Source organism: Corvus cornix, chromosome 28, assembly GCF_000738735.6.
Source record: "Corvus cornix cornix isolate S_Up_H32 chromosome 28, ASM73873v5, whole genome shotgun sequence".
In the NCBI taxonomy this organism is placed as follows: Eukaryota; Metazoa; Chordata; class Aves; order Passeriformes; family Corvidae; genus Corvus; species Corvus cornix.
In genome coordinates this window covers 759233-772294 of record NC_046356.1, presented here as the reverse complement: position 1 = coordinate 772294, position 13062 = coordinate 759233, and the positions used below count along the sequence as shown (strand labels likewise).

At 59.2% G+C, this 13062-nt stretch overlaps 2 protein-coding genes across 11 annotated transcripts in view; both read right to left on the bottom strand.

Moving 5' to 3' along the window:
* Nucleotides 1-808: 808 nt before the first annotated feature.
* Nucleotides 809-6393, bottom strand: CACTIN (cactin, spliceosome C complex subunit). Its single transcript, XM_039566350.1, has 10 exons — nucleotides 6140-6393; nucleotides 5281-5770; nucleotides 4320-4415; nucleotides 3717-3862; nucleotides 3457-3619; nucleotides 3228-3345; nucleotides 2801-2993; nucleotides 2350-2472; nucleotides 1937-2205; nucleotides 809-1496 (listed from the first exon to the last, which is right to left on the bottom strand). Exons 1-10 carry the CDS (start codon nucleotides 6376-6378, stop codon nucleotides 1006-1008), a joined length of 2328 nt encoding a protein of 775 aa, XP_039422284.1. The 5' UTR covers nucleotides 6379-6393; the 3' UTR covers nucleotides 809-1005.
* A 187-nt stretch (nucleotides 6394-6580) lies between these two features.
* PIP5K1C (phosphatidylinositol-4-phosphate 5-kinase type 1 gamma) overlaps nucleotides 6581-13062 on the bottom strand; it is a 51943-nt gene continuing 45461 nt past the window's right edge. For 8 of the 10 annotated variants that reach the window (XM_039566337.1, XM_039566338.1, XM_039566339.1 and 5 more), the window contains 2 exons: nucleotides 11381-11464; nucleotides 6581-10587 (listed from right to left, as the gene is read on the bottom strand). In XM_039566337.1, the coding sequence (XP_039422271.1) occupies nucleotides 10585-10587; nucleotides 11381-11464 (87 nt within the window). In that variant the 3' untranslated portion in view covers nucleotides 6581-10584. The remainder of the gene's footprint in view (nucleotides 10588-11380; nucleotides 11465-13062) is intronic. The other 2 variants (XM_039566347.1, XM_039566348.1) reach the window with 1 other exon arrangement.

The following is a 13062-nucleotide window of genomic DNA, read 5'->3' as shown; positions in this document are numbered from 1 at the left end:
CCCTGGGCACTGCTCACCAGCACCCTGTCCTGCCTGCCTGAGTGGGGACAGCCCGGGGTTTGGGGGCTTGTGGGGATGGAGCCATGTGGGGTGATCCCAGAGGAGTGTGGCTGGGCCCGTGGTCGTCATCTGCTCAACCCTGAAGTGCCCCTCAGGTGCCCAAAAATTATCTGAACATCACTAGAGGCCCTCAGGAACCCCCACTTCATCAACAGGGTGCTGGGGAGTGCAGCCGATTCTTGTCCAGGGCAGGGAGAGCCTCACAGGCATGGTGTGGGAGGGACTGCAGGCTCTGGAATCCGGATTTTCCCCTGTAAGGAAATATCCCAACCAGCATCCCTCTCCTCCGCTCCGCCAGAGCCAGCGCCTGGCAGCCACTAAAAGCCTCCCATGCCACAGCCAGGATTGAAGGATGTGGCGGCACTCCCAGGCTGGGGAAGCCAGATCCCAGGGGAGGACGTGCCAGGAATGGGGCCCCAGAGAGGGTGAGGGGCCCCGCTATGACCCAGGACCCAGGGCAGTGCTGGACTGGTGAAGCCAAGGGCCCTGTGACTCCAGCTGGGGAGCAGCAGCTGGACTGGTCTGCCACTGGTAAGGGGAGGTGTTGGGAGTGGGAGGGGGCTGGAGTGGGGCAAGGGAGTGCATGGGGCTGACGCTGTGGGGATGGGGCAACAGACCCTGGAGACACAGGGGTGAGGACACCCCACCCTAAGCACTACCCAGTCCTCAGGGGAGTTCCCAGCGCTGGCCGTGTGGTACTGGCTGGTGATGTCATGCAGGAGCAGTGGGGCTGCCCACGCTCAGGAGCTCATGGCTAAAACAATCCTTATTTTATTTATACCAAAGTCTCAGGGTCCCTCATGATAAATGCAAGGACAGGGAAAAGCCTCAGGAACATGCCCAGTGCTGAGCCAGGCCTTGGGGATATCCATGGAACAGTGTCTGTGCTGTGGGATGAGACCCCCGACCACCCCGGGCAGGTGTCTGAGGGTGCTGAGCAGCCCCTCACCGGCGGTAACGGTAACGCTTGAAGTGGAACCAGAGCTGGAAGATGCCGTTGGCAAACTGGCAGCGGAAGCCGTGGCGGTGGGAATACTCCCACTCCCTGTTGACAATCTTGAAGGCTATGTCCTCGTAGGGTGGCCCGGCATGGAAGCGCAGGATGGCAAAGTCCTTGTTGTCCTGGCAGGCCTCCAGGAAGTACTCGGGCGTCGAGCGCTTGTCGATGAGGTCAGGGTAGAAGATGTTGAACTTGTAGCCCTGCACGATCTTGGGGGGGGGGTTGTCGAAGTCATAGTGGGTCTGGTTGTACTTGTTCCACTCGAAGCCCGTGTGCACACGGTTGAAGAAGCGGGGCTTGCGTGGCCGGTACTTGTCAGCCCACAGATAGGCCTTGCCCGTGAGCGGCATCTCCACGCTGAACTGCGCCTCATCCGCGCCCATGCCCTCCTTGGCCTTACGGAAGAAGATGTCGTCGGTGCTCTCGGAAGCATCACCTATAGGGGGAAGAGATGACATCAGGTTCTGCAGTGCCAGCCAGGCCTGGGCCATGTAACACTGCTCCAGGCACGCCGAGAGAAGGAGCTGCTGGGCAGAGGATGCAGAACTGGACACAGGAATGTGTGTGCTGCCCGGTGGGCTCTGAGTGAGTGCTGGGCTGAGCTGTGCTGGAAAACTCAACCAAAACACCCCTTGTGCCTGTCTGCACCCAAACACCTTGGTGGTACTGAGGCAGGTCCCCCAGGAGCACCCTGAGCACCATCTCTCTGCTCCTGCCCAGGCCACAGTGCCCTTTGCTCCAGGGGCATCCCTCTGCCAGGTCAGCTCTGGGTTCCTGCTGCAGATCCAGCTCTTGCCCTTTCCTGAGGGCAGTGTCCCCTCCAGCCCTGCACCCCGAATCACTGCACGCTCTCCATGCCGAGCAGGCTGCACTCACCTGTCACCTGGAGCTGCTGGCGCAGGAGCAGCAGCCGGTGCGTGTCCTCCTCAGCCTCCAGCACGTGGGCGTCGAAGGGCAGCTCGTTGGGGCCCAGCAGCCGGGGGCTGTACTTGCCCGCGTCGTAGTCATCCAGGCTCTGCTGGATCAGATCCTCCTCCATCAGCACGGCCTCCCCCTCTGCCTCTCCCTTGGCCTCCGTGTCCTGCTCTGCCTCTGGCTCTGAGGATGGCCCTGGCTGTGCCTCAAGGCTCTCCTCAGGATCCAGCCTGCATGGAAGGGAGAAGAGAGGACTGGGACGGGGATGGTACCCTCATTCTCTGCTCACCTGGGCTCTGCCTTGGGAAGGGTAGGGGCACAAGGCTGCCTTTCTGCCCGGGGTGCCCCGGGGACAGCCCCAGGTGGCTGCTCACCTGTCACTGGGGGAGGCCGGCTCCCGCTTGATGATGGGGAAGAGTGGCTCACTCTCCACACCCTGCTCCTGCTTCAGCTTGTACAGCTTCTGACGCAGCACGTCCTGGTGCCGCTCCCGCAACCTGAGAGAGGAGAGGAGCTCTTGGGTCCCACTCAGCAGAACCACCTCACTCCCACTGCCCAAAGCTGTGACTCCCACCTCCATAGGCAGAAACCCGATGGGCTTGGATGGTTTTGGGGTGAATAAGCCCCAGTTCAGTTCCCTCTTGGAGACCTCACTACACATCACCACTGCAGAAGGGACTGGATGTCCAGCCCTGCTCCCCTCTTGGAAATCAGCCATTTCACAAAAGGTAGAACACCCTCTCCCATTCCCTCCACCAACTGGGTTTGTGCCTCCCCAGCTCTGCTCATGGCAGGGTCTGCACTGCCCCCACTCTCTGCTCTCACCTGGCCCGAGCCATGTAAGCCTTCAGCTGCTGCAGGAGGCTCTCCCAGTACCCGATGTCCAGGTTGGGCCCTCCTGCCCGGATCTTGCTCTCGATGCCCTGGTACAGAGCTTGCAGCTGGTTGTACGTCTTCCCCTTGAACACGGACTGCACATCTGAGCTGACCGAGGCATTGACGCCGTCCCGACGCTCCCCTGGACAGGTGAGGGCAGCCGGTCAGTCTCCAGGCACTTGGCCGCACTCATCCCGGTTCTCCTGACAGCAGGAGGCCAGACCCCAGCCAGACACAGCTGCTGGACCCACAACCTCCATCCAGCAGGTCCAAGAGAGCCCCTCTGAACCTGAGCACACGTGGCAGACCCTGCACCCTAGGTGACCCACCACTCACAGTCCCCAACACCCACACCAGGCTCTGCTCTCCTGCTCACCTGGTCCTCCTTTCCCAGAGGCCTCCAGCTTGCGAAGCTTGGCTATCTCATCCTCTGTGATGATGGTCATGTCCCTCCAAAAGTCCACATTCTTCCCTTGCTCCAGCTCCATGTATACCTGCAGGCAGGAGACAAACCTGACATCAGGCACCTGCTCCACACCACGGGGAGGAAAGCAGAGCTGGTAGAGAAGCCCTGAGCCCAGGCAGAGGGGCAGCAAAACAGGCACCTGGATGTCCTCCACTAGGTCCTCCATGTCAGAGACAGTCAAGCCGTTCAGGAAGGTGTAGGGCTCGTGCATCTCCACGGCCAGGTCATCGTCCTCTGCACTGATGTACTTGGCCAGAAGATCAATGGGTTTCGCCCTCCCATCCCGAATCCGGATCTTAGACCTGGTGAAGGGAGAGGAACAGAGGGACAGTGGGGGATACAGAGCAGTGCCATCCTCTGCTGCCTGCCAGGCCTGGCTCTGAGCAGCTGCACACTTACCGCAGCTTGGCCTGCTGCAGGTGGAAGTTGTCTTCCTGCTCCTCCCAGGTTTTGAAGTGCTCTGCCTCTTTCTCCCGCTGCAGCATCTCCAGCTCCTGCTCCCGCATGGCTTTTTCCCGCTCCCGCTCCAGGCGCAGCTGCTTCACCTGCCCAGGGTGACAGAGCTGTGAGGCCACTGGGGATGGGCCACTGTGCAGACACCACAGACACCTGCTCAAGGACACAGCCAAGACCTGTCCCCGAGTTGCCTTGGCTCCTGCCATCAGCCTGAGCTCCTACAGAGCTGGGAGCCAGCAGGGCCAGGTTGCCTGGGCTCACTGCCAGCCCTGTGGGGGACAGGGGACACAGGCACAACTGAGTGCCTCAGTGTCATGACCTGGCATTGTCCTCCTCAGCACCTCCTGAGCTCCTGGGCTCAACCCCAAGGGAAGAGGTTTCTCATCCTGGAATAGGAGAAGCCAGGGTTCTGTGGCCCCCAGAATCCTACAGACTGGACACCCCCAGGAGAAGAAAATGGGGACTTCCCAGTGAGGGATGGAGAGAACCAGGCTGTAGACAGGGCTCTCTGTCAGACAGTGACATGGAGGGGACATCTTATCCCACCTTCTGCAGCTCCAGGCGATTGTCCTCCTGGATTCGCTTGTTCCTCTCCTTCAGGTCCTTCTCATCCAGATGGCTGATCCCTTTCTTTTCCAGTGCCTTAAACAGAACAGCCAAGAGAAGCTGTGGAACCCAAGGACCTCCACAGCCCTTCACTGGCCAGCAAATGCTACTACATTCACCCATTTCTGCTGTTCCAGTGAGCACTGATCCTGTTGAAGGTCCCTAAATCACTCAAACCCTGCTCCTGAAGCCCCTCAGCAAACCCAGACTCAGCCCACATAGCCCACCTGGCCTGGTGAGGCAAGTGCCAGCACAACAGTATCACAGAATCATGGAATGGTTTGGATTAGAAGTGACCTTAAAGATCATTTTGTTCTACCTCCTGCCATGGCAGGGACACCTTCCACTGTCCCACGCTGCTCCAAGCCCCAATGTCCAGCCTGGCCTTGGACACTGCCAGGGATCCAGGGGCAGCCCCAGCTGCTCTGAGCACTCTGTGCCAGGCCCTGCCCACCCTCCCAGCCAAGAATTCTTTCCCCATCTAACCCTGCCCTCTGGCAGTGGGAAGCCGTTCCCCTTGTCCTGCCCCTCAGGGTCCTTGTCAAGTCCCTTTCCAGCTCTCCTGGAACCTCTGTAGCTACCAGAAGGAGCTCTAAGGTCTCCTCAGAGCCTCCTCTTCTCCAGAGAACCTTCTCTTCTCCCTAACCCTAACCCTGAACACGCCCAGCCCTCTGTCATTCCTATAGCAGAAGTGCTGCATTCCCGTTACCATCTCTGTGTCCCTGACCCAGTAAATGCTGCCCAGCACTCAGCCTGTAGCTCCCAGCAGCTCCAAGTCCCTCTCCTGCTCTCGACCCATCTCCTTATCCCATCCTCCTGGCTACAGACCCCACCTCAGGCACAGATCCCCCCGACTCCTCCTGCCTGTGCCACCTGGCTGCAGGGACATGGCAGAGCTCACCTTGCTCCAGATGAATGTGCCCAGCAGGTTGTTGTCCCCGAAGGGGTTGTCGGTGTTGGTGTAGCCCATGTACTCCTCACCCCAGCCCATCTTCTCCCGCTTCTTCCTCTCCTTGGCCTCCTTCTTGGCCAACCTCCGTGCTCGCTTCTCCTCGGGCGTCTCCAAGGCCTTCAGCAGAGCCGCCTGCTTCTTCTTCTCCTCCCTCAGCCTCAGCCGCTCCTGCAGGCTCAGCTGCTGCCCCGGCTCCTCCCGGCCCCGGGGCCGTGGCGGGGAGGGGGAGCTGACGGAGGACACGGAGGACTTGGATCCATCCCTCCGGCGGCGCCGCTCCCGGCTCCGCGCTGCCCTGTCCCGCCCGCGTTCCGGGCTGGAGCCGGAGGAGCGGCCCCGGGACCGTGAGCGCTGTTTCCTCCGGTCCTTACGGTGCCGATCGCGGCTGCTGCTCCTTTTTTTCTTTTTCCATTTCTGTCTCTCATCGCCAGAGTCCGAGCTGGGGGGGGCACAGCGGGGCTTCAGCGGGAGAAGGCCGCGGCCGTGCCGGGCACGGAGCGTCTCCCCGCCGCAGCTCAGGCCGGCCCGGGCCCAGCGCCACCGGCAGCGCCGAGACAGCGAGAGGTGCTTGCGGCGCCAGCCCTGATCGCCCCGAGCCGCTGTCACGAGCAGCGCTTGGGACCGAGCGCCCGGCCCCACTCTCCCGCCCCCAGCCCTGCCCGAGCCCGGCGGCACCGAGCACCCCTTCCCGTCCCCCGCCGGGCCCGGGCTGGGGACAGCAGCCGGGCCGGGCCGCGCGGGCCCCGGCACACCAGCCCCGCTTCCCCACAGACACGGTGCGGCCGCTCCGGGCCAGCTGCTCACTCACCCCGAGCTCGGCTCCCGGCGTCGGCCCCGACTCCGGCTCTTGCTCCGGCTGCGGTGCCGCCGCCCGCGGCTCCCGGACCGCGAGCGCCCCCGATCCCGATCCCGATCCCGATCCCGATCCCGATCCCGATCCCGATCCCGATCCCGATCCCGGTCCCGCTCCCGGTCCCTCTCCCTTTCCCGGTCCCTCTCCCGCTCCGAGCGGCCGCCCCGGGCCGGGCTGCGCGACCCGGAGCCCATTGGCAGCGGCGGCTCCGCCCCGGGGCCTCGCGGGGCCTCAGCACACCAGGCTGCCCCGCCGTCCGCCTGCGCCCGCCCCGCCTCACCAGCGGCCCCGGCGCAGACAGGCGGGCGGCCGGGCAGCCCCGCCGGTGCGAGCCCCTTTCGGCCGGGCCGGGGCGGGCCCCGCGCTGCGCTCAGAGAGGAGGCGGAGAGCCCGAGAGCACAGCACAGACTGCAGAACGCTTTATCAGAGCGGGGTACAGATCTCTGGAAAAGGGGCGCCCCGGAGAAGGAGGAGAAAAACCCTCAAAACAACCGAGAAAAAAAAAAAAAAAAAGCGCCCAGGCCTCGAGCCCCGGAACAGAGACGGGATAACACCCCAGCATCGGCGTCCCCGTCCGGCCGCAGCGCCCGCGCCCCCTCCGCCGAGCATCCAGCACACGGGCGCGTGTGGGAACAGCGATATCCACGGGGACATCCACCGGGACACGCGTGGGGACAGGGACAGCCACCGGGACAGACGTGGGTGGGAACCGGGACAGCCACCGGGACACACAGCGCGTGTAGACATGGACAGAAAAAAACCTTCAGGCACGGCCCAAGACGCCTCAGCCCTGGCTTTCTCCTTGTCCGCTCGGGAAGTGCTGGAGCAGTGGCTGGGAATGAGAAGGGGAATGCGGGGGGCGACGGAGCCCTGCGAACGCCTCTGCCTTGGACCAAGTCCTGTGAGTGCTCTGCCTTCTAAAAAACTCCCCGAAGTGCAATTCCGCGGGAGACACAGCGGCAGCCAAAAGCTGCACCCCCTCTGTATGTGTTGAGTGTCTCTCTACGAGCTCCTGGGTTTGCCCCAGAGCCTTTACAGGAGCCTGACTACAAACTCCAGGACAGAGATGCCCATTTTCTCCTGCCAGCCCCTTACCTGGCAGGGAGAGCTCACCTGCAGCCCCAGCACCAGGCAATGGTCAGGGCATGTCCCACAGAGCCGGAGATCCTGTGTGGGACGACAGGGATGGACAGCAGTGGCACACAGACCTATGTGGGAAGGGGCTGTCCTGCGGGGTCGAATCTCAGAGTACAAGACACATGGATGAGAGAGCCTGGACAGCACCTGCTGGGTCACTCAGGAGAGCCCAGCAGAGAACAGCAACTCAAGTCCAGAATGAGCTGAAGTGCAGCTGGAGGAACGTTCAGACCAAGGATGCTCTTTTCCATGGGCAAGTGCTGTTCCTGCCCAGGCAGCACTGGCAGTGCCTGTGACATGCTCCAGAGCTGCTGCTGCTCCCCTGCAGTGCCGTGCAGAGGGGGGCCAAGAATGAGCTCTAAAATCCAAGGTCCTTTCATGAAGCCTCTGTGGGAAGCAGAGACTGAACAGTTCCCCAGCACTGAGCTGCTGGGACAGGAGGTGACACGGCAGGGACTGTGCCAGCCTGAACAGGGGCAGTTTCCATTTCAGATCAGCATCTCCCTACAGGAAGGTTCCTCCTTGTCCCCTTGACAAAGCTGTTCTAAGCCTTTGCCTGTCCTCTTACAGGACCACCCCCACCCGTCCAGACCTGCTCCAGAGGGTCATTACAGAACTGCACAAGGATCATCTCAAAAAGGGAAGACAGTTCTTTGAAATGAACATGCTGCAGGAGCTCTGGGTTCACCTCCTCTCTCAGGACCCAAGCACAGCTCCAGCTCACAAAGCTCATTCTCTGGGACACTCCCTGCACAGAGGCCAAGCAGCTTTAGAGACCCCTAGAAATAAGGGGAAAGAATAAAATCTCCATCAGCAATGCTTAAACCATCTCAAAAAAGAGGCTTGATTTCAGGTGGCTGGAAAGTCCTGATGAGGCCAAACACTCCAGCTCCTGACCGAGGTGGTCCCAGGGCAGGGGCCTGGGTCAGAACAGCTCGAGCCCACCCTGGTTCCCCCCCAGAGCCCCCTCCTCCAGCACAGCACTCAACAGCAGCCCTTGCAGCAGGGGTGTGGCTCCCTCTGGCTGTTCTATGCACACGCTGGAGGAAAAATAGGTTGCATTTTTAGCTTTTTGAAGCCCCTTGCCTTGAGCCCAGAGGCAGGTGAGGCTGTAGGTATTGCACAGCTCCCATTCCCCTCCACCAAGCCCTGAGCCCCCCCCAGCCTGCAGAGCCCCCCGGGTGGCACAGGCAGGTGGGCTGGGGCAGGAGCTGCAGCTGGGAGAACGAGCTGCCAAGCAGCGACGGAAAGGGGAGAGTTTCTTGAGAGACTTTTGATAGACTATTTGGTAAATACATGGATACATGAACAGCAGCAACTTGCACAATCCCCAGACTGTGCTCCCAAGAAGCACAACTCGCAGCCTTCTGCATCCACAGGCAGGGAAGGGAAGTCCAGGTCCTGTATTCCAGGCAAGAAAAAACCCATCAGTTCCTGAAGAGTCTCACTAAGTTCAGCACAGTACAGAAGGAAGAGCTTCCCATCAGCCCAGCTACCTCCTGGGACCCAACATAACCGCTCCTGAGTGCTGCTGTGAAGACAGATTGTGGGGACTGAGGCCTGAGAGCAGGGTCCTGCTTCCCCACCCCTCTACAGGGAATCCCGAGGACAGTGAAGATTGTAAAGGGAATAAAGAGATTTCAACCCTCTTTCTCAAGTGAGGTTCATAAAGCACACGAACAAGACCTGTCTCCCTCTGGTCTAAAGGATTTCCTGTTTTCTCTCTGGGAGATGAGGATGGGATTGCTGGATTCCAGACAATGCTATGATATATGTCCTGCTGATGGATGAGCCTCAACACTACCCCGTGACACCGAATTCTCTCACCTATAGCCTGCAGCCCTCGCAAAGCAAACCCTCTCAGACACCCGCAGCAGGGATTTCCACCAGCAGACGTGACCCCAAGCAACACCCCAGTCACCCAGCTTTCTGTCCAAGAGTCCATGAGCACAGCAGTGCTGGCACAATTCCATGGCAGAGCCAGGCTTCTGTTCCTGCCTCCAGCGATTGAACATCTCCCTGCCTGCCCTGAGGGGCGGAGGGGACTTGTGAACCCAGTGTCCGTGACCCCAGGGTACACCCACGAGCAGGTGAGGGGCTGAGTGGCTCCAGGAGGATGCAGGGTCTGGACAAGCCCCACATGGGCCGGGCAGAGTGGGGAACTCGCCCTCCAACGCGGCCGGGCTTGGGAGGTGCCCAGTTCCCATCTGTCCGTGCCCGTGGGTCCGGAGCAGGCGGCGGCCGGTCGGATGAAGCGTGGACTCCAAGCACAGAGGGAGGGGTGGCGCAGCAGTGCAACATAGGGTGAAGGTGGAGCCCGTCACGACTTCGGGGAGAGCCGAGGAGTCCATGTCACTGTCGCCAGGAACTGTGTGCTGCCCCGCAGTGGTACAGACAGGAGAAGTCGCTAGGGAGTTTGGATCCAAGTGAATTGGCATGGCTACTTTGGACTATGGTAGCATGGGAGCAATTCTATTCCATGGCCTTTAATACATTTCATTTTCATAGCACCTTTCATCCCAGGGTTTAAGTGCTGTAACAGAAGTGGGTACTGTGCACCCATTAGCACAGGGGAAACCGAGGCACAGAATGGTTTAGTGACTCGCCTTGGGCCACTCGGAAAAACCGTGGCAGAGTCTGGACAGCCTTAAACCTCCTGACTCCCTCAGTTGGTCAGACCACACTGCTGCCTCGCATGAAGCCACTCCGGTCCCTGCCCTCCCCAGCAATGTGCTCCTACCCATTCTTCGGTGAGGTCTCATGCTCCTTTCTGATGAACAAATATATGACCCAAAAAAAAAAAAAAAGAAAAAAAGAAAAAAAAGTAAAAAAAAAAAGTGCAGTAAACTAAATGTTTAAAAAAGCACATTTGTGCTGTCTCTGTGCAAAGATAAAAGAAATAAATACATGATTACAAAATTAAAAAGGTTCACAGTATCACACATGGATAGGTAGCTACGGTAGTGCACGTCTGGAAAACACTGTGGTACTACCCAGGATTCTCTACATCCAGCTGGAATTCTCTGCTGGGAGCTGCGGGTGAGCGGGTGGTTTCTTTGCTGCCCACATCTGGGATAAGTAGAAATACATGGTTATAGTTTTGCTCCATTCTGAAACGCAGTGCCCGGGATCCTGCAGTGCAGCAATACTGGTGTCAGCAAGCTCTTCCCCATCCCACTGGAATGGCTGCATCAACGAAAAGGGAACACATCGACCTGCAGAGGGAATCGCTGCTCTCTGGGACTTCTGTGTCTGCATAGAGATTACTGCAAGAGGCAGAGAGAAGAGAGTCACAGAATCATGGAATCATTAAGGTGGGCAAAGACCTCCAAGATTACCAAGTCCAACCATCAGCCCAGCACCACCACCATGCTGTTTGACCACTGCCCTGGGCAGCCTGTTCCAATACCTGACAATCCCCTTTCAGTGAAGAAATTTTACCAAATATCCAACCTAAACCTCCCCTAGCACAGCTTGAGGCTGTTTCCTCTTGTCCTGTCCGTTGTTGCCTGGGAGCAGATCCCAACCCCCGCCTGGCTGCACCCTCCTGTCAGGGAGTTGTGGAGAGCAAGGTCTCCCCTGAGCCTCCTTTTCTCCAGGCTGAGCCCCCCCAGCTGCTCCTCATCACACTTGTGTTCCAGCCCCTTCCCCAGCTCCACTCCCTTCTCTGGACACGCTCCAGCCCCTCAATGTCTTTCTGGTCGTGAGGGGAAAGAGAACCAACCCCTGAGCACCAGTGCCCACATCAGTCAGGTCTGTGTCCCACCAACTTCCCAGCACAACCAGAGAGGCTGTTCTACATTCTCCAGCAATGGCAACATGTCTGGAAAACCTGAGATCCCCAAAGCTTTCCCTGCACCAAACAACTGGGAATAAGCCACAGCCCTTGCTGAGCGGGCCGGGGCTCTGCCAGCACAGAGCTGACCCGGGAGGCAGCCGGGCTCTGCTGCAGCCATGCAGGAGCCCCAGGCTGCCAGAGGCCAAGCTGATCTTGCAGAGGGAGCACAAACTCTGACCTCGACCCACCGGGCACCCGGCACACGGCTGTTGGACACTTACTGTATCGCTCTCCTCATCGGAGACAGAGTGGAGCTGAGCGCTATAGTGGAGCGGGGAGTAAACCCAACTCCTCTCGTCTGTCGGCTGCCAGAGTGGCCAGAGACGGCAGGGAGAATGCAGGGAGAGCAGCAGCAGAGCAGGGAGCAAAGGAGAGAAGAGGAAAAAATAAAAGGAGAAAATAAAAAGAGTAGGAGACAATACAGTAAGAACAGCTGTCCACCTGGAGGGAGAGCACTGAGCCCAGAGCCAGCTCTCAGCAGAGGAGCCCTCCTCATCCTCAGCACGTACCTGCTCCCTGCCAGCCGGGACACGGGACCTGCGCCAGCTGCAGTGGGGGTGGCACAACCTCTCCTCTTGTAGGGACAGAGTTTTAGAGCTTTTGAGATGTCAGGGAAACCTCAGCTCCCTGCCATGGCATCACCCCGGCTCCAGAGAAACCTAGAGACTTAGGAAGTGACTTACCTAAGAGCAGTGACAGCTCTGGGTTCCTGCTACCCGATACCAGCTCTCACCCTCCCATTTCTAGAGCCCTGTGCATGCTACAAACTGATATCCAGGAGGGCTTTTACAGGGAAACTGGATTTGTTTGCTGTGCCTTCCTCCTTCTCTGCAGAAGGCAGCGGAGCTGGGGTGAGACCATGGCGGATGGTGGCCACAGAAAGGAAACAGTTATTGCTGAGATCCTGGGGACAGTGGGGTGATGGGAACAAGTACAACACAGGAGGCAAAACACAACTGGACCCTGGAAAGAATGAGGGGAAGGAGGTGTGCCTTGAGGGACAGTTATCACAGCACTGGGCATTGGTGTGAGAAGACACACTCTGCTGCCAACACAGCACAGATTCAAGGGCTGGTCTCTGCTTCCAGGGTTCCCAGGGGCAATTTACATTGTGAACAGGCTCTTTTAGTCTCCAGCGGAGCTCCCACAGAGAGGAAACTGCCCCCTTTGACACAGCCTGGCATTTGCAAAGGAAGAGAAACAGAACTGGGTGCTTGGAAGAAGCCTGGGTGTTCCCAGCCCAGGAACTGAGTGTGACAGTCTACAATGTACAAGGAACTACAAGAAGCCAGAGAAGCTTTGAAGCACTGGGCTCCACATGCTGAACCCTCCAGTAACTGCAGCTCCATTAGTAGAGACCAGTGGGTCTGGGACGAAGGAGGGTTGAGAAACCCCTTTCTGGAGCTTCTCTCAGGGCTCTGTCAGAGGTACAGGAAAGCTCCCCACCACATCAAGCATGATCCACATCCTCTTTTTTATCCATCCTGACTGAACCACATGCTCCAGCCAGTCTCTTTCAGAGCCTTTTAGGAGCTTGGATGCATACGGGGAGCTGCGGGAGATAAAGGAGCATCCAGTGCTTGGCACTACCCCTCCCGGTGCCGGAGCAGGCAAACCCAGCTGAGGGGCAGGAGGAGCTGCAGGAGGAGTTGCCTGTTTGCCCACAGAGGTGCAGCACCTTCCTCATGCCATCAGCCACGGCAAGGGGCACATTCCTGCCCCTGCTTCCCCATGCACCCTGCCCAGTACCCAAATGGGAGCACCAGGCTGCACCAGCACTTGTGCGAGGCTCCGGCAGCACTGCCAGCACCCCGTGGGGACAGCAGCTCTCCCAAAGCCTGAGAAGGGAAATGCTAAACTCAGCTCTAGATTCAGCCCCTAAAACTCAAATGCCTCCCTGCAT